This window comes from Amblyraja radiata, chromosome 2 (assembly GCF_010909765.2).
Source record: "Amblyraja radiata isolate CabotCenter1 chromosome 2, sAmbRad1.1.pri, whole genome shotgun sequence".
In the NCBI taxonomy this organism is placed as follows: Eukaryota; Metazoa; Chordata; class Chondrichthyes; order Rajiformes; family Rajidae; genus Amblyraja; species Amblyraja radiata.
Window position 1 is genome coordinate 71,986,466 of NC_045957.1, and position 20,751 is coordinate 72,007,216.

At 42.9% G+C, this 20,751-nt stretch overlaps 3 protein-coding genes across 7 annotated transcripts in view; 2 read left to right on the top strand and 1 right to left on the bottom strand.

Moving 5' to 3' along the window:
- Positions 1 to 5,786, bottom strand: part of nek11 (NIMA related kinase 11) — a 254,128-nt gene extending 248,342 nt beyond the window's left edge. Inside the window, exon 1 of the mRNA XM_033048704.1 lies at positions 5,631 to 5,786. The gene's annotated coding sequence lies outside the window, so the exon portion shown is untranslated. The remainder of the gene's footprint in view (positions 1 to 5,630) is intronic.
- A 956-nt stretch (positions 5,787 to 6,742) lies between these two features.
- On the top strand, positions 6,743 to 20,751 carry aste1 (asteroid homolog 1). 5 transcript variants are annotated; one of them, XM_033048732.1, is made up of 5 exons: positions 6,743 to 6,794; positions 12,850 to 14,219; positions 17,166 to 17,373; positions 18,344 to 18,545; positions 20,120 to 20,751. In XM_033048732.1, the coding sequence occupies exons 2-5, from the start codon at positions 12,873 to 12,875 to the stop codon at positions 20,412 to 20,414; spliced, it is 2,052 nt and encodes a 683-aa protein (XP_032904623.1). In that variant the 5' UTR covers positions 6,743 to 6,794; positions 12,850 to 12,872; the 3' UTR covers positions 20,415 to 20,751. The 5 variants fall into 5 exon arrangements, with proteins under 5 accessions (XP_032904623.1, XP_032904632.1, XP_032904607.1 ...); XM_033048741.1 differs by lacking the exon at positions 6,743 to 6,794 and adding an exon at positions 8,914 to 9,003; XM_033048716.1 differs by lacking the exon at positions 6,743 to 6,794 and adding an exon at positions 9,748 to 9,877.
- Positions 9,099 to 12,948, top strand: hscb (HscB mitochondrial iron-sulfur cluster cochaperone). The gene is made up of 2 exons (XM_033048762.1): positions 9,099 to 9,877; positions 12,850 to 12,948. The coding sequence occupies exon 1, from the start codon at positions 9,110 to 9,112 to the stop codon at positions 9,836 to 9,838; it is 729 nt and encodes a 242-aa protein (XP_032904653.1). The 5' UTR covers positions 9,099 to 9,109; the 3' UTR covers positions 9,839 to 9,877; positions 12,850 to 12,948.

Below are 20,751 nucleotides of genomic sequence, written 5' to 3' on the forward strand. Positions count from 1 at the left end.
AAACGGACTGTTCCAGCTGCTACGGTCAGCAACGCCTCCGTTGCCATGTTGTGAAAACGGAGAGTTGAGAAGGAGTTCTTCCCAGAGGCCATTAGGACTGTAAACTCCTATCTCACCAGGGACGAACTTTACTGTACCACTCTACTGCTTTTTTTTTTTTATTGCTGTTTTTTTTCCTCCGCCCACAATATTAATTGTATTCAAAGGAACGCAGCGTCATTTATACTTCTTCAAAACACAATTACATTTAACTGAGAGAATGGGATCGATGCATTGATGATGCATTGGATAACTACTTGTTAACTACAGGCTGTTCACAGTGCTACAGTATTAACACATCGTTTGTGTCTGATGGCTGTGCAGCACTTGTTATCCATGTAGTTTTGTAAAAAAATCCGTATGGCGAATGTTTAAAAAAAATCTTTATTTAACAAAGCGAATTTGTATTGGGCGCGGGGCCCAATTTGAAAAATCGGTCCAATCGGTCTAAGGCCGGCCCTGCCTACCAATTCCTGCTCTTAACCTAAACCATTACAACACCTATATAACCTAACCTATACAACATTATATCTAGTCTAAGATTTCTGGTCTCACTGCATATCACTTTCTGACTTTTCATCTATTAATGTGAATTGGAAAAAACATTATAATCTGATGAGTACAAGGTGAAAACAAACCACGGAATAAATTGCAAACCCCAACCTACCTCAGTCACCCTTGCAACCACTCTTAGAAACATTTCCCAAGGTATCACCCCACATTCAGCCCCTTCCTGAGATCACATGGTTTTACTAGGTAATTTGTACATTGATGAAATGCTTCATGCAGAACAGTTGTAGGAAAAGAATGCATTGAAACTGGCTTGTCAGGTACACTGTAATAATTTCTATAAAGGAAAAATATATATTAATTAAAAGCCCCAGATCTTTTAACTCAATTAATTGTACAACAATTGAAAACAATTGGTTACTGTGATAATTATTTCTCTTTGTAAGCAATCATGCCCAGATGAGCTCAATGTGTTCGACCAGGCTTTGATAGGGAGAAACGCTGATGTGCCTTCCTGGGTCCCCATATACCTCGATGGTATTAACAATCTTAGTTACAAAGATCGACATCAGAAGATTCTTCAGAAGCCGTGGATGAGCAGAGATGTCAGACTCTTGCTGAAGGCTCGCGATGCCGCTTTAGATCTGGCGACGCTGAGGGATACAGCTCATCCAGGCCAACCTGAAAAAGGGAATCAGGAACGCTAAACTAAAATACAAACGGCAGATCGAAGAGCATTTTCACAACAACTCCGACCCCAGACGCATGTGGCAAGGCATTAAGTCCATTGCCGACTACCATAAAGTTAATACCCCCCCCAGACAACGCCTCCCTTCCTGACGAGCTGAACCACTTCTATGCTCGTCTTGACTGGGACAAACAAAATACCAGCCATCAAAACTACCCCACCCCCGAACAAACAACCCCTCAGTCTCTCCACCTCTGCTGTACAAGGTGCACTGAGCAGAGTAAACGAGCACAAAGCTGCCAGCCCCGATGGCATCCCCGGGCGTGTGCTCAGGGCATGTGCTGGACAATTATCCCTGGTCTTCACTGACATTTTCAACCTGTCACTGGCCCAGGGTGTCGTCCCTACTTGCCTCAAGACCTCAACCATTGTGCCAGTGCCCAAAGAGTCAGCTTCAGGGAGTCTCAACGACTCCCGCCCAGTGGCACTCACCCCTGTCATCGCAAAGTGCTTTGAGCGGCTGATCTTGGCTCACCTCAAAGCCAGCCTCCCCCCCACACTGGACCCCCACCAGTTTGCCTACCGGACCAACAGGTCTACAGAGGATGCCATATCTGCGGCCCTACACTCTGCCCTGACCCACCTGGACAACAACAACTCCTACATCAGGTTGTTGTTCATCGATTTCAGCTCCGCCTTTAACACTGTCATCCCCGCCAGCTTGATCACCAAACTCAGCGGACTTGGCATCACCACCTCCCTCTGCAATTGGACACTGGATTTCCTCACCAACAGACCACGGTCTGTTAGGATCAACAGCCTCACTTCCTCCACTCTAACACTGAGTGCTCAGCCCTCTCCTCCCTCTTCACCCATGACTGCATCCCTAAGTATGGCTCCAACGCCATCATAAAATTTGCCGATGACACCACGGTGGTAGGACTGATCAGCGACAACAACGAATCAGCCTATAGGGAGGAGGTCCAGAACCTGGCAGCCTGGTGTGCCAATAATAACCTCGTCCTCAACTCTAAGAAGACGAAATAAATAATTGTTGACTTCAGGAAGAACAGAGGGGGCAGACATACCCCCATCCACACGCCTTTACTTTCTGAGGAGGCTCAAGAAAGCTCACCTGTCCCCCCAGATGCTGTCCAACTTTTACCGCTGTACCATCGAAAGCATCCTGACCACCTGCTTCACGGTATGGTACAGCAGCTGCACCGCAGCTGACAGGAAGGCACTTTAACGGGTGGTGAAAACCGTTCAGCACATCATCGGTGCCCCGCTCCCTGCCATGGATGCCCTCCACCGAAAACGGTGTCTGAGACGGGCCGGGAAAATCATCAAGGACCCCTCTCACCCTAACCATGGACTGTTTGCCCTCCTCCCATCAGGGAGGCGGTACAGGAGCCTCAGGTCTCGCACAAGCAGGCTGAGGAACAGCTTTTTCAACAACACCATTACACTGCTGAACTCGGAGTCCCGACGCTAGCCATCCTTAGACTCTCCCACTTGTATACAGTTATCTGCCTATGTATCAGTTTTAATTCATCCACAATCCACACATTGTTAACCGGTATTTTTTTTAAAACTTTTATTGTATGCCAACTTTGTATTTTTACTTCTACTATCTTGCACTATGACCAGACGCTAAACTGCATTTCGTTGTACCTATACTTGTATTTGTGTAATGACAATAAAGTTGAATTGAATAGAATCCTTCGGGAGGGTGAACCATCGAAGAGCATCTGGACCCGACGTTATACCTGGTCATGTTCTTAAAACATGTGGATGGAATTTTTGCAGACATCTTCAACCTCTCGTTATGGAGGTCTGAAGTTCCATCCTGCTTTAAAAGGGCATCAATAATATCGGTGCCCAAGAAGAGTAAGATGACGTGCCTGAACATAACTAATGTCCATGTTGATGAAGTGCTTTGAGAGAATGGTTATGGCATACAAGAAATTCTACCTTAACAAGATCATGGACGCACTACAATTTGCCTACTGACACAACAGGTCAACAGCGGATGTGATCTCACTGGCTCTCCACTCTGCACTGGACCACTTGAACAATAAAAACACACACGTCAGGCTGTTGTTCATTAACTATAACTCTGTGTAACACCATTATCCCCTCCAAATTGGTTACCAAGCTTACAGAACTGGGTCTCCGTGCAACTCTCTGCAACTGGATCCTCAATATCCTTATCAACAGACCACAATCTGTACAAATTGGCAGCAACACTTCTCCTCAATAACCATCAGCACAAGAGCTCTTCAATGATGTGTGCTCAGCCTCCAGCCCCATTCACTGTATACTCACATCTGCACAGCCAGTCACAGTTCCAACTCCCTCTTCAAATTCACCAACAACACAAATGTTGTTGGACAAAGTACAGACAATAGTCAGATTATAGGAGGGAAATCGAGTGACTGACCAACTGGTGCCAGAATAACCTTGGTCTCAACGGCAGTAAATCAAGGCACTGATTGTTGGCATTGGTAGAGGAAGGTTGAGGATCCACAAACATGTGTTCATTGACAGGACAGTGGTAGAGAGAGTCAATAACTTCAACTTCCTGGGCATGCATATCTCTGAAGATCAGTCCTGGATCCAGCACATTAATGCAATTATAAAGAAAGCAGATCAATGCCTCTAGTTCCTTAGAAGACTGAGGAGATTTGTTAGGTCAATTAATACTTTCTTGAACTTCTGCAGGAGTACAATAGAGAGTATATTGACTGGTTGCATCACAGCCTGGTTCGGCATCTCTAACACCCTGGAATGAAGAAGATTGCAAAAAGTGGTGAACACTGCCCAGCCCATCACAGGTACTGACCTCCCCACCATCAAAGGGATCTATAGGAGTCGCTGCCTCATAAAGACAGAGAACATCATCAGAGACCCGCACCACCTTGGCACGTTCTCATTTCACTTGTGCCATCGGGAAGGTACTGAAAACTATAACGTGACAGTTCAGGTACAGCTTCTTCCCAACAACCATCAGGCTATGTAAAAACTCCAAACCTCAAATAAGCTCTGAACTACAGACTTGGGGGCATGGTTTATGACTTTGCACTAATATTGTTTGTTTTTTTAATTACACATATATTTATGGTATTGTCACAATGCATTAAACACTATGCCGACACAGATAACTCTCAAACGTGTTTTTATTTTCTATTGGTAATAAGATCAAAGCATCTTTAGCAGCTAACATGATCCAAGTTACCATGGTTACGTCTAATCATTTACATTACTCCTTCATTGTACCTATTAAGAAATCAGCAAACTGGGTCCAATTACAAAACTTCAATTCCACAACCTTGTGTGAGAAAGCAGTTACATTATTGAAGTCTCGACCCGAAACGTCACCCATTCCTTCTCTCCAGAGATGCTGCCTGTTCAGTTGAGTTACACCAGCCTTTTGTGTGGATCTACATTATTGCATCATCGTTCATATCTTTAATATATGTCGTTTAAAGAAACTAAATTGTGCTTAATAATGAAAATAATGAATTGAGTAATTGGGGATATGCCAAATTGCTGTTGATATTTGTGCAATAAGGAACTGCAGATAGTGGTTTAAACCGAAGATAGACACAAAAAGCGAGATTAACTCAGCGGGACAGACAGCATCTCTGGTGAGAAGGAACGGTTGACGTTTCGGGTCGAGACCTTTCTTCAGACTTGCGGTTGATATTATTGTACTTATTTTTCTTTTCAACTGCAGTTGTCAACCCTTCACTCATTACTATTCATGATTATAACTTTGAATTTGACCAGGCATTGTAAGTTGTAACCTGTTTTCCAGAAAAAAACATCCCACACACAAAGCTGTGTGTGCGTGCAGACGTGGATACTATTACTCTGGACGCTGAGTTTCCGCTTTGCACCTGCCAACACTTCTCCACCTGAAACTCATGATACAAATCTATAACGACAATACGACAGATTGGTACCGGTGTCCCGCTCAAGGTTGCGCAAGGCTTGGAGCAGAAATAAATATCACATTTTAAATCGTATTGAGAGAAAGGAGGAAATATAATACATCGTTCTTCGCCAGAAGAAACAGTTGGCACACAGACAACAATGAAGCCGGTTTATTCAGTTCTTATCACTAAACCCACAAGAGAGAACAAAAGATTTAGTTGGACTGTATAAAGGCACCTTATAAAAAGAGCGGCTAACACTGTCCAATTTCTCGAAACGCAAACTTTAACATAATATGTTGTTTCCGAATTTATTTACGGAAGTTTCTGTAGCCGAATGAGTCGTTAAAGAAACAACAAACAAAAAGACGATAACCAGGACAAAAGTTAACTGTTTTTTCCCCAACCTCTGACTGCGATGCACAACCCCAGCCTCACGCTGTACATACACTTACCTCCGAGATATAAATCAGGTGAGAGGAAGCACTGCTCAAATGCATCAACTGCTGGAAAGTTACTTTATTTAATTGCATTTGCGAGTACGTTGATTGGAAGCGGTGTCCCCTGTGCAAAGTGCCTGCATCTTGTTGACTTGCTCGCGAGTCTCCGGGGTTTAGCGTCCTGTCGCCGCGCGACGGCGTGAGGCACGCCGGGAAATGGACTCCCCGCTTTGAGAGATAGAGCGTATTCCCCGTGACGTCACCGCAATGGTGACCGCCACCTCCACTGAGCTACTTTATTTATTAGGGCAGCATCTCTAGAGAGAAGGCAAAGGTCATGTTTCGTGTCGACACCCTCCTTCAATCTGCTCCAATTCTTCAATCTGACTAAAGGGTCTCGACCACTCATCCCTTCTTTCCAGAGATGCTGCCAGTCCCGCTGAGTTACTCCAGCATATGTCTATCTTCGGTGTAAACCAGCACATGCAATACTCCATAGATGCTGCCGCACCCGCTGAGTTTCTCAAGCACTTCTGTCCAAAGATCTTATAGATCCGCTATAGGATCTTTGCTTTTGTCTACCTTCGATTTTCCAGCATCTGCAGTTCCTTCTTAAACATGCAGTTCCTTCCTACATTATTTATTAAATCATGCACTTTTATTTGTTGATAAACTATTATTAAGATTAATGGTGAATGTTTGGAATGAAAATGAATATTAAACATTCTGATTTCCATTAAAACAGAATTCGAGAAAAGCTCCGCAGTGGCTCCATTCTTTCATCATATGTCAGTCCCGCAATCCCGGGAATTAACCTGGTGAACCTACACTGCACTCCCTCAATAGCAATAATGTCCTTCTTCAGATTTGGGTCTCCTAATTTTCATTGTCTATGTCTCTATCTCTCGAAGCGGGGAGTCCACTTCTTTGTTTCTACATTCATGGAAAGATTCCAATTCTAAATTTTTCTTACAGAAAATAATTTTCAAGTTTTTAATAGATTTTTAAAAACTTTACTGTTATTATGATTAAGCTTAACAATAGTTCCACTCCAAATTAATGTAAAAACTTTGAACCGTGTAAAGTTACTTATGGTCGGAACTGTTGTGCTGGGGATTTGTACTCCGGTCTGATATTAACAAGGACAGGCTATATTTCATTCCAGAGGGTGCGGTGCTGGTAAGTTGTATTGCTTTTGTAGATCATAACTACGTAATTTTTGAAACTTATTGAGAATAAAGATACATTTCGAATAGTGCACATTTCCTGCACCTATATTACTTTCCAAATCTCGCTGATGAAGTTTACATCCCTGCACTAATCTCGCTACTTCTTTGACTCTTTTTATAGGCTGGGAATTGAAGCTTAACAACTATACAAATGGAAACCGTGGCTATTAAACACTACAGCCTCCAAATATGCTGCGAACTACAGACTTGGGGGGCATTATTTTTGTCTTTGTGCTTTTTGGTTACAATGGGCTTGTATTCACTGGAATTTAGAAGGATCAGAGGGGATCTTATAGAAACATAAAATTATTAAGGGATTGGACACGCTAGATGCAGGAAACATGTTCCCGATGTTGGGGGAGTGCAGAACTGAGACGAGGAAATTTTTTTTCACACAGAGAGTTGTGAATTTGTGTTAGTCTCTGCCTCAGAAGGCAGTGGAGGCCAATTCACTGGATGCATTCAAAAGAGAATTAGATAGAGCTCTTCGGGCTAGCGGAATCAATGGGATATGGGGAGAAGGCAAGAGAGGGATACTGATTGTGGATGATCAGCCATGATCACATTGAATGGCGATGCTGGCTTGAAGGGCTGAATGGCCTACACCCACACCTATTGTCGTGTATCTACGGTGTTTACAGAGTACTATGTTTACATATCTGTCGTGCTGCTGCAGGTAAGACTTTAATTGTTGCATTTCGAGACATATGACAATAAAACACTCTTGACTCTTGGTTTGCATTCTGGGTGTACGCAGTAAAATAATTTGCACTTGGCTTGTTTTATATTGTTTATGGAGCATTTGTGCAAGCAACTTTACCATTTTGTATGGTAAAGCAGGCTACAATATTATTACCTCGATGTAAACAAAATAAATAGGCTAATTTGCTTATGAATAAGAGAGTTGCACTTGCTGATGGAGACATTGAATTTGGGGATGAACAGGAGTTAAGAATTGAAGATTAATAGTAGTTAGTAGTTTAGTTTATTGTCAGGTGTGCCAAGGTACAATGAAAAGCTTTTGATGCATGCGCACCAGTCAGAGGAAAGACTATATGACATAAAAATGCCAAATATTAGATGTATGGCTTTAAGATGGGAGGGGAAATGTTTACAGGGAAATGTGTAGGACTTTTTTTTTCCAGAGACTGGTAGTTACCTGGAAAGTGCTGCCAGGGGAGGTGGTGGTGGCAGATATGATAATGGAGTTTAAGAAGATTTTAGATATGCACATGGATATGGAGGGATAGGGATTACAGAAAACAAAAAGTCAGAAGAATTTAGTGTTTTGCAGACGCAGTAGGAATTAATGGCTTTACGCCAGCAATTCACAATCTGTACCAACAAATTCACTGAGGGAACGAAATGTAATGTTTCCTAGTTATTGATGATACAAAACTAGATAAGGATTCAAGGTGTAGTAACATTAGGCTTAATGGAGAAAGAGACAATCCAAGTGAGACAACCCGAGTGAGTGGTTGCGACCATGACAGATAGTGCATGATGTAGAAAAATGAGAGACCATCTACAATGCACAAAACAGAAAAGCAAAGTATATATTTAAAATGGTCAGAAAATGATGACTTTGGTGCAATTGTACACGTCAATTGATGCACATCCATGCCCTCTAGAGATGCTGCGTTACTCCAGCACTTACATAGAAACATAGAAATTAGGTGCAGGAGTAGGCCATTCGGCCCTTCGAGCCTGCACCGCCATTCAATATGATCATGGCTGATCATCCAACTCAGTATCCCGTACCTGCCTTCTCTCCATACCCTCTGATCCCCTTAGCCACAAGGGCCACATCTAACTCCCTCTTAAATATAGCCAATGAACTGGCCTCGACTACCCTCTGTGGCAGGGAGTTCCAGAGATTCACCACTCTCTGTGTGAAAAAAGTTCTTCTCATCTCGGTTTTAAAGGATTTCCCCCTTATCCTTAAGCTGTGACCCCTTGTCCTGGACTTCCCCAACATCGGGAGCAATCTTCCTGCATCTAGCCTGTCCAATCCCTTAAGAACCCCTAGCCTGTCCAACCCCTTACTCCAGTTTTTGTTTTGTAAACTGCTATTTGCATTGCCTGGTGTCTCGGGTCTGCATTAATATTGGTTTTGTATTTGTTGTTGTGTTGAGTTAATGTGCCTGTAAATGCAACAGGTAAGTTCCTTGTTCCTCCCCGGTGCGTTTGCAGGGTTGCGGAGCCACCGCCTGTTCCCGCCGCAGGGGCGGAAGGAAGTGCAGCGCGGCCCGGCCTGGACCAAAGATGCTCGGCGCCCTGGTGCGTGCGGCCCTTTCCCCGCTGCTCACCGGTTGGAGGCCCCGGGCCTTGCTGCGACCCGCCGAGGCCTGTGTCCGGGCCTGTGTGCCCCGCGGCCTGCGCCCCGTCCCCGCCGCCGGCTGCTGCTGCTGGCGCTGCGGAGCCGCCCCCGAGCCCCCCGGCTTCTTCTGCTCGTCCTGCCGGGCCCTGCAACCCCCGGACCGGCGGCTCGATTACTTCCAACTGCTGGGGTTGCCGCGCCGATTCCCCCTGGACCCCGGGCGGCTGCGGGAGGCGCACCGGCGGCTGCAGCGGGCCCTGCACCCGGACAACTTCGGCCGCAGCTCGGAGGTGGAGCGCGGCTACTCGGAGCTACAGTCGGCGCTGCTGAACGAGGCGTTCGCCGCGTTGCTGCGGCCCCTGTCCCGCGGCCTCTACCTGCTGGAGCTGGAGCTGCCGGATGAGCCGCCGGCCGCCGGGGAGGCCGAGGCCGAGGCAGACCCCGCCTTGCTGGGCGCGGTGCTGGAGCTGAACGAGCGCTTGGCCGAGGCCGAGAACCAGGCCGACGTTCGCCGTGTGGCCGCCTCGGTGGAAGCGCGGCTGCGGGAGCTGGAGGAGAAGGTGGTCCTGGCCTTCGAGCAGGGTCGCCCCCGGGACGCTCGGCCGCTGCTGCGCCAGATGAAGTACTGGAACAGCATCGGCGACCGGGTGAAGGAGCAGCTGCTGCCCCGCTGAAGCAAGGCCAGACCAGGCCAAGCCAAGCCGGCGCCTGGGGTAAAGTGCCCACCCTCGCCCCAAACAGTGAGGGATTCCTGCCACTGGTTACTGTGGCAATCAGATGGGTGGAAACGTGGTCCAGTGTCAGTGCCTTGAACCAACATTTATTGTTCTAAACATTCACCTTGACATCCCTCATTGATCCCGGCCCACCAGGTCTTCCTAACCTCTTCCTACCTTATCAAATCCATTCAGTACAGTTCAGTATTTTGACTCGTGCCTAAAATGTGACCTTTGTTTTCATCTTTTATGGCCATTAGCAGCTGAAAGAGCTTCTTAGTATACCATCGTCCCCTTGCCCCCGGCAGTCATATTTCAGAAAAACACAAAGTGATGGAGGAACTCAGCTGGTCAGGTTGCATCTGTGGAGGGAATGGGCTGGGTGACGTTTTGGGTCATTGCCTGAAACGTTGTCTGTCCACGTCCTTCCAGGGATGGTGCCTGTCCAATTAAGTTTGTGTTTTTCCTCCTGTCCTCATTCTTCAGGGGCATCGGAAATGTCCTCATTCTTCAGGGAACGGGGGTTCCCCTCCCCTACTATAGATGAGGCTCGCACCAAGGTCTCTTCCATACCCCGTAACACTGCTCTCTCTCCCCATCCCCCCCCACTCGTAACAAGGGCAGTCCCCCCCATCCTCACCTTTCACCCCACTAGCCATCACATACAACAAATAGTCCTCTGTCATTTTCGCCACCTCCAACATGACCCCACCACTCGCCACATCTTCCCATCTCCCCCCCCCCCCCCCGTCTGCTTTCCATAAAGACCGCTCCCTCCGTAACTCCATTGTCAATTCTTCCCATCCCTCCCGCACCACCCCCTCCCCGGGCACTTTCCCTTGCAACCGCAAGAGATGCCACACTTGTCGCTTTACCTCCCCCCTCGACTCCATTCAAGGACCCAAGCAGTCGTTCCAGGTGTGACAGAGGTTCACCTGCATCTCCTCCAACCTCATCTATTGCATCCGCTGCTCTAGATGTCAGCTGATCTACATCGGTGAGACCAAACGTAGGCTTGGCGATCGTTTCGCCGAACACCTCCGCTCGGTCCGCTTTAACCAACCTGACCTCCCGGTGGCTCAGCACTTCAACTCCCCCTCCCATTACGAATCCGACCTCTCCGTCCTGGGCCTCCTCCTTGGCCAGAGTGAGCACCACCGGAAATTGGAGGAGCAGCAGCTCATATTCCGCTTGGGCAGTCTGCACCCAAGCGGCATAAACATTGAATTCTCCAATTTCCGGTAGCCCTTGCTGTCTCCTCCCCTTCTCAGCTCTCCCTCAGCCCTCTGGCTCCTCCTCTTCCTTTTTCCTTCCCCCCCCCCCACCTTCCATCAGTCTGAAGAAGGGTTTCAGCCCAAAACGTTGCCTATTTCCTTCGCTCCATAGATGCTGTTGCACCCGCTGAGTTTCTCCAGCACTTTTGTCTACCTTCAATTTTCCAGCATCTGCAGTACCCTCTCAAAAAGTTTGTGTTTTGCTCAGGGGATTGAACCTGCTACAAAAACGGTGCCTCCATTTCTTTAATGGGCTTGGCCAAGTAAAGAACATTACTATCTTTGAAACTTAATAAAAAATTCAAAACTTTTGCTTGAAACTTTCAAGAGTTTACTTTCTCAGGTTTTAATTTTTACAGTATCTTGTACTACAAATGCATAGTTTCTGTGTCTCTTGCTAATCTATCAGATCATTCCACAAGCCACAAACAAAATCAGAAATCCCTTAACTGTCCACATCCAAGGGATAAAGCATTCTTTAACATTTCTCAAACATTCATTACCCTTTTAAGAGCAATGCATTTTCTGAGGTCTAGCCTCCTGTTTTGTTCTATGCAGAGGAGGCCGGATCTAAAACGATCTTGAAAATATCATAAATCATGAAAGTATCAGCTTTGATTTAACTTGGCTACCTTGTGAGTTCCATTTTAGCTTTACAATTTGCATAATCAACACATTTCATTTTAACACTACCCTTTTCTGCAGTTTTTTGCCAAATCCATCCAAAAGAAAGCATCTCTCAACTCACAATAGACAATAGGTGCAGGAGTAGGCCCTTCGGCCCTTCGAGCCAGCAGCGCCATTCACTGCGATCATGGCTGATCATTCCACATTCAGTACCCTGTTCCTGCCTTCTCACCATATCCCCTGACTCCGTTATCTTTAATAGATCTATAAGAACTCACCTTCATCAGCTATCTTTAGTTTCTAAAGTCTCATCCCTGAGAGAATTTCTTTTAAAAACTTTACTGGTTCCATCCCTTTTAACATTCATATTAAATATTTCACAACCTTGGGTTTCCCATGTGATGTCCCAATGAAATTATTTTAAGTGCACTTATTATTGTAAACTATTACATTTTGATGACATCCATTTCTTCACCACTCCCTTGTCGTGAAAAAAAATAAATGCTTTTTCCTGGTTCTAAATCATTACAAAATATTGCCAATTTATGCACAATTTATCTTCACAGTATTTGAATTCTTGAATTGGCACCATCTGGTTTTCTAAACAACAGTACTTTAATATATTTTAATAGTTGTAACTAAAAACATGGTATTTTTTCAAGCGGCAAATATGAGGTGAGGAAAGAAGCAGAGTTGATCTTTAATAGTTCTGCTGAGCATCTATTTAATTTCAGATTTCCACAATCTTCCTTTTATTCCACAAAACTTTGCTTTTACAATCAATATAGGCTGCTTCAGTTTACAAATAAGCAAATATGGACATTACAGTCAAACTTGCCCTTTGCCAGATTAGTGGGGCATAGATGGCATAAATGTGGCTTCCCCATGGGAGAAGTTAAACATTCTCTTAATTTTCTGTTCAGCTTCACTAAAATTATTCAGTATAAGTTGCAAAATATAGATTATTATAGTTAGTTCAGTGTGTACGTAGCTGCAAATAAGTGCTTTTGTACATCATACAATATTTACGTGATCTGACAATTCCAATTTGTTCTGTTTGTTACTTAGGATGAAGCAGATTGCATTGGAACATGGGTATCCATGGATTGATGTCCTACATTGGAGAAAATCATAATTTTTTTAATAATCTAAAATTGCAAAATACAAGAATTGTGATTGATGGTAATAACTTATTTCACAGACTTTACTTTGACTCTGGTTTGGATCTTAAGTATGGAGGTGAATACGATTCATTTACAGATACCATCTATAAATTCTTTGAAGCTCTATCACTCTGTAATATTTCACCATATGTGGTTTTCGATGGTGGATGCGACTGCTCTGATAAAAAATTTGAAACTATCAAACAACGTGCCAAGGATAAAATCCTCAAGGCACACACAATTTCAAGAGGTGGAAGAGGGACTGTGTTGCCACTACTTGCTCCAGAAGTTTTTAAACAAGTTTTAATGCAGTTGCAAGTACCATTTGTCCAGTGTCATTCTGAAGCAGACCGTGACATTGTCACTCTTGCTAATCAATGGAACTGCCCTGTCCTAACACTGGATAGTGACTTTTGTATCTTCGATTTGAAGGCTGGTTATTGTCCACTCAATTATTTCAAGTGGAAAAATATAACTGGTCTTAAAGATCATTCTGATTTCTATATTTCGGCCCAATGTTTCTCAATAGAAAATTTCTGCAACCATTTTAATCACTTGAACAAAGCTCTCCTTCCACTCTTCGCAGTGTTGAATGGTAATGATTATATTAATCTTCCTTTTTTGGAGAACCTTTTCACCAGAGTGCGTTTCCATGCAAGGACGTCTTCAGCAGGAAGGAACACGCGTATTCAAGGGCTCCTGAACTGGCTGGCTGAGTTTTCTGAGCCAAAAGATGCAATAGAAAACATTCTGAAGCACCTCAAGCAAAGTGAACTCGAGAAGGTCCGAGCAGTTCTGTATTATCATATGGATGAATACATTCAGTCGGAGGTGGATCTTGCAATGTACTTTCAGAACAAGGAGATAAGGCCCCATGTTCCCACTGTGTTGGCAAACAAAGCCCCAGAATGGATTTTAGTTGCCCTGTTGAAAGGAGAGTTGGCTCCATTTCTGAGTGACTGCTTGACCTTGAGAAGAACGTTCCTACATGCTCAGGTGGAAAACAACCGCAGGAGCAGCAGTCACAGGTGCTCATTGTACATTCGCCAGGTTATTTATGGATTGCTAATTTCCGAGGAGACTTTTCCTGATGCAACATTGGGTTTATCTGCTAAATTACCAGGAAAAGCCAGCCTTAGTACTGAAGAATTCGGAAAAGTGCATTATGTGCAAGAATATGATAGGCATGAGCAGACCTTAAGAAAAAACAACATTCAAGCAGTAGGGAAAAGTTTCAACTCCGTCAAAATACATTCATTGCAAAGACTACCAGAAGTAAGATGATTTAAAAAAAAAAAGTAATTTAAGTAGTTCTACGTAAATTTCATTTTGCATAATTTTCTCACCAAGTCTCATGAATGAAATCCACTGGGAACTTCCTGCTGTAACACACCTTTGCGACTACACATTCCTCATCAGGGACATGCATTACAACTTTTTAAAATGCACCTTGGTGTACCTGAGCTGTTGGTGAATGCACCACTTTATTGTCCATCCCTAAATGAGGTGAGGGCCAGTCACCTACTGTAGCCATCAAAGTCTTTCCGATGTAGATATTCCCACAGTTGGGTGAGGAGTTCCAGAGTTTAAACTGAGTGATAAAGAAAGAATGGTGATATATTTCCAACTTAGGATGTTGTGTGCTTAGGAACATGAAGGTGATACTATTCAAATGTGCTTTCTGTCCATGCCCCTGACCACGTATGTTGCCGATTTGGGATGTGGTGGCAGAGTAGCTTGGGTAATTTCCAGCAGCCTTAGTGTGGGCCTTAATGATCTTACCTGTCAGGTCAAAGCGTAGCCTTGCAACTGGTACCATGTGGTCCAGTTCAACCTGTGGGATATGCTCATCCTTCATTGAAAGTCTGCTTTGGTGAACCAGGCAGAATGAACCAATGTCTGGAAAGGCGATACAGCAACGCACTGTGGAATGCGAAGGGCTAGTCAGAGCACTAAAGACGACATGGCCATCCACTGCAGCCAAGAAGTCTCCAGCCGTGATGATTTTTCATACCACTGGACTCTGACTTCTACAGCCGAGAGGGTGGGGTTGTCACAGTGCAACAGCTTCTCCCCCTCATTCACACACAGGTTTTTGAGCAGCCCTCTTCTGTCAGAATGGAGACTGCACAACCCACTATCGTCGTAACGGACGGGCCACCACCAGTGTGGGTGATTGAGGGAATTAATATTTGGAATTGTGGATGATGTGGCAGTCAAGCAGGCTGCTTCCATCCTGAATGTCTTGGGTCTTTTAGGAGCTGAGCTTATTCCATCTCATTCCTGATTGTATGGGTGCTGGAAAGGCTTTGAGTTGTTGGGAGCTAAGTCACTCACCACATTTGCCTCTCACCTGATTTTGTAGACATAAAATGTACCTAGCTGGTCCATTTAAGTTCTTGAATAATGGCAATCGCCCACCCCCTCGCCCCACAGTAACTCAACCATGAATGTATTCCCCCAATGCCCATTTTACCAGTGGTCATACTTGGTGAAATGCTCCTCAGATGTCAAGGCGTGCATACCTCAATGTTCAAGCTCACTCCCATCCCCAGACTCCCATGTTCAGCCTTGAGATGTGGTCCTAGTGCTGTATTTTAATTTTAGTTTAAAACTTGTCATAGCTCCAGATATTTAAAATAATTCATTGGAATTACAGGGCAATAGCCATCTGTAGAGTTTCATCTCATCTCTAAGCCATTATCGACATAGACATTATCTTTTTAACTTTGATTTTTCTATACAAAATGAGGCAGGTCTTTCCAGATCTGCAGATTATCTGTGTAGGAAGGAACTGCAGCTGCTGGTTTAAACCGAAGAAAGACCCAAAAAGCTGCAGTAACTCAGCAGGTTAGACAGCATTCTCTGGAGAAAAGGAATATGTGACGTTTCAGGTCAAGACCCTTCTTCAGACCAAATAGGCAAAGTTTTGGATCGAGACACCAATTCAAAAAGGGTTTGAAGAAGGGTCTAGACCCGAAACATCACCTGCACCTTTTCACCAGAGATGTTGTCTGACCCGCTGAGTTACTCCAGCTTTTTGTGTCTATCATCTGTAGATAATCTGTTATGCATCAAAAGATCAAAAACATCTTCTGGGCTCCCTTCACTCCCAAGATCCGAATAGCCAATATTACAGTTTAGTTTGTCACGTGTACCAAGGTACAGTGAAATGCTTTGGTCATGTGCTATCCAGTTAGCAGAAAGACAATAATATGACGGGCGAATAAGCAAGCCAAGCGTGGAGAATCAAAGAGATCTTTATTGTCAAAACAAAGAGAACAACACACAAGTGAATGGGGGAAGGTTGACCCGGGGTTCATTATATATACTAGGGCACATCCCTATACCTCGTGACAACTCCTTCCCGCCATTCCCTAGTCACGTGACCCTATCCCCCACTGCCGAGGGTTTGCCTAGTAAGTGGCCTAACCACCAGGTGGTGCCACAATAATTACAATCGAACCATTTACAGTGTATAGATACACGATAAGGAATAACATTTAGTGTAAGATAAAGCCAGCAAAGTCCAATCAAGGATAGTCCGAGGGCCACCACGGAGGTAGATAGTAGTTCAGCACTGCTCTCTGGTTGTGGTAAGATGATCAAGTTGTCTGATAACAACTAAGAAGAAACTGCCCTGAATATGTAGGTGTGTGTTTTCACACTTCAATACCCTTTGCCTGATGGGAGAGGGGCAAAAACCCCTATTATAACAAAGGTCCATATTGGATAAGAGTTTTTTTGTGTGCTTGATCTTGTGGCTTGTAATGGGCGATTTCTTACTTTAAGACCACATTATTTGGTTGAGACTTGGCAGCTGAGTTTCAGAGAAAACCCATACATTTTACATATTAATTAGGTGTAGGCCACTTGGCCCCTTAAGCTTACTCCATTATTTAATACAATTGTGATCAACCTCTACTCTGCATTCCTAATCTATTATAGCAAAAATACAATTGGATGGAGCTGGGCCTTAGCTTATTGTTTAAAATATAGTGATGGAAATGCTTCCATTCTAACTTCACCTATTGTAAAATTGTTTAGTGCACGTGGAAATTGTATTCATTGTCGCCAAAAATTGTTTTGTCATAGTTTGTAACTTATAATTTGTATACTTAGAATATTTACATGACATGAGACGTGCTTTAATATATCATTTTGTTCATTACGAATTCATTTGAGTTACATGAAATAATCATACATGTAATCTTTTTACAGATTTCTATCCTGGATAGAACCCATTTTTTTTTGGAGACCCTGAAAGTGAATGCTGATGTGCACGCTTTGCCAGTCAACCTTCATTTAACAGTTTATATTACCTGCTACTGGATAGCTCAGGCTGAACCCAAAGTGACATTGCACCATCTCCAGGCTCTACTGCTTTGTATTGTAACTGGAGAATTACATAAACTAATATACAAACCTGGTAACTATAAGTCACAAGAATAAGTCCTTTCTGAATTGCATGTGTATGCATGTTTTAAAGCCGGAGAGTGGCAATGTACATATTTCAGCTTGGCCCTATCACTGCAATAAACTAATTTCACTGAACTTTCATCAGCTGTTAGCTCCTCCTTAAATTAGGATTACATTAACCTGTCTGTTATGAGTATATTTTTGTTAGACAAGGGTCATTGTCAGATATAGAATGGAATTGCTTGTTAATTGTGCATTTATATACCAACATAATATAGCACATATTAAGGCTCTTTACAATTTAAAGTGAACTGTATTGGAGAAATTTAGTTTCATCTCTTACAAGTAAACATGACAGCTATATGTGTGAAAACACCTACATGGATTGAAAAAATGAACAGGTACCTTATTTTTGATAATGTTCTTAAGACTTGTAGGAGGAGTTTGTAAACAAAATGTCCCTGCACCACTGTTTGAGTGAGATGCTTATAAGGGCAGTCCTGTTGTGTAGATGTGAACACTGATGGAATTCTGCAACTACAAACAAAGTACTAATTTAAAAGGAAAAACTGACCATTTAAAAATAGAGAAAGGGAGAGGAAAAAAACAAATAGAAAACTGTGAAGACTGAAATGCATTAGTGTAGGAAATACCAGATAGGTCTGTTTTTCCTTTATCGGCTGGCACAGTGGCGTAGTTCCATCTGGTGTCTGTGGGAGTTTGCACGTTCTCCCATTGACTGCGTGAGTTTCCTCCAGATGCTCCAGTTTCCTTCACATCCCAAAGATGTGTGGGTTTGTAAGCTAATTGGCCTCTGTCTGAATGGGTGGGGAGTGGAGGAGCAGGTAGAAAGGCAATGAGGCTGAGTGCTATATTAGTGAAGGCTTGAGGGGGCATGTAGCCTACCTCTGCTGCAAATTATGTTCATTAATGATTCTTCAGATCAAATAAAAGGTTTAACTATGTTTTTACTCAAACATGTCTAGGGAACGGGAACTCCACCGAGAATGGCAGTGAAATGGTGTATGAAAGACTTTCCCAGCTGAGACAAAAAGAACAGCAAATGGGAAATCTGAATGTAGATGTAGCTCACGTCTTCTGTCAATGGCAGAGTTGTCTTTTAATGGGAATCTATTTAAATCAGCTCTTGTGCTGTCCTCTTCCAACACCAGATATTACACGGTAAGAAATGAACAAATGTGTTCTTGGTTCTCAGCAGAACAGTGTTTAAAATGTATAATTGAAGTTAGGTGGCTATAATTAAGCATACCACATCTGATGCCTGGAAAGACAAAATAAAACTTGGAACTCGTGGAGATCAACAGACCTAGAAAGAATGAAGAGCTAAAATGAATTAAAAAAGAAAACAAATAGAAATTGATGAGTTCACAGGATGAAATCTGAACCAAAGTTCTGGAAGGAGTGGCATGGGATGTACTAGTTGTCATTTCCAAAATGGTTCCTACAATGTAAAGGCAACAAATGCCACTCAACTTAGTATGAATTACAGAATGGGGAATTGGATCAGATAGACCTGTCAGTACCAAGGAAATGCTAGAATTTATTATTAAAGAAGCAATGCAAGGCCACTTAGAAAGTAATAATAGGATTAGACAGAATGAGCATTATGAAGAGTAAATTGTATATGACAAATTTGCTAGTTTTTGTTCAGGTTGTATCCAAAAAAAGATGGATGTGTTGGAGATAGTGAATGTGACATATTAGGATCTCACAGGGGATGCTACATAGTTTTTTAAACTAAAGTCAAAATAGAATTGAGGTTAATTACCAGAAAATAGCAATTTTTGGGATGGGATGTGTCAGAAGGGTTGGAACTGGGCCCAATCTGTCCACATTCCTTTCCACTATTGATCTAGATTGTATCCAGGTATATTGATAAACAAAAATGCAGGTTGGCAGTGAGAGTTATGAAATGGATGCAGCAAGGATTCAAAGAGATATCGACTGAATGGTAAAAAATATAGTCATTCACTTTGAAAGGAACAAAATAGAAAAGCAGTTATTTTTAAATGCCAAGAGATAGAAATATATTGGTATCCAGAAATTATTGAAAATTTAAAAGATACAGCAAATTATTAAGATGGCAAATAGCGTGTTATCTTTTAATGCGGGAATGGGGGGAATATTGATTCAATAATAAACTAAACTAAGGAAGGTTTGAGTACAAGAGTAAAAAATATCTGCCAGTAGTTATATGGCCCTGCTTCTGGAATAGTGTGGAGGCTATGGTCGCTAGCAAAAAAAGGATATATTTCCAAAAAAGGGAGTGTAATAGAAATTTGCTACATTGATTCCAGGGACAGTAGGATTGAACTTCAAGGAGAGGATATGCAGAGTGGATCAAGTCTCTCAAGTTTAAATGATCTCATCTAATTGAAAACAAATTATTACAGGAAGAGAGGCAGGATTGAAGTTCTTGCAGCTGGGATATATAGAACTAGAGGTTATTCTTAAATTAAGGGATCACCATGCAAGACATTTCTTGAGAGTACTGAATCCTAGGTAGAGAATTCCAAAGAGAACCATGAAGGCTCCTTCACTGAGTAATGGCAATGATGATTGATGGATTTTCAATGTCAAGGAAACGGGAGAGATATGGACTCACAGTGGGTAAAAGATGCTTGGTAAAAGATCAGTCATAATCTTTTTGACTGATAGGACACTTACTCTTATGTTTTGATTTCTTCAATACTCAAGAAATCCTCTAATAGAAATCCTGTTTCTGTCCTGGAAAGGCTCTACAGTGGAACTTTAATTCATCGTTTCTACCAAGAGCTGAAATCAATGGCTTCCACAGATAATCTACTGGAAGGTTCCCTGGCTGCAGATGAAATGTACTCCCAGCTCCTACATGCAGTGACTGCCACAGTACCAACAGGTTTCTTTAGTATGGGGAAAAAATCCAAGTCTCGTGGCAAGTTGAAGAAAAAACAAACTATTGTGACATCAACAGACAAAGGTTATCAAGGGCTCCCTTTGGGAAATGATGCAAATAGATTTGCAGCCTTGCCAAATGAGAACTGTGCCTAAACCTCATTAATGCTGTACTATTTTGACATCTGCACCAAAATCTTTGGATTCTACAGACTGCAGTAATTTGCCATTTTCAATCGTTAATTTTTTGTAGACAAGTGATCATCTATACAATTTTTGATGGGAAATATTTTATAAATGTAACTATTAAATTAGCAGTGTTGGGTTGTTCATCCGTTAATGCTTTTATGAGGAACTTTAACAAAAACAGCACGTATATGAATGCATTGTTATTGAAACATAGGTTTCCAAATAAATATTTTAAACTATCCAAACTAAACTTGTCTGGGAAACAAATCAAACTGTTGAACCAGCTTTTTGGAAATTAATAAAA

Bases quoted from the DNA above. Each gene is read 5' to 3' on its own strand.
- hscb (XM_033048762.1), top strand. From the start codon at position 9,110: ATGCTCGGCGCCCTGGTGCGTGCGGCCCTTTCCCCGCTGCTCACCGGT.
- aste1 (XM_033048732.1), top strand. From the start codon at position 12,873: ATGGGTATCCATGGATTGATGTCCTACATTGGAGAAAATCATAATTTT. The intron at 14,220-17,165 runs GTAAGATGATTT...ATCTTTTTACAG, and splicing joins CATTGCAAAGACTACCAGAA to ATTTCTATCCTGGATAGAAC. The intron at 18,546-20,119 runs GTAAGAAATGAA...TGTCCTGGAAAG, and splicing joins CCAACACCAGATATTACACG to GCTCTACAGTGGAACTTTAA.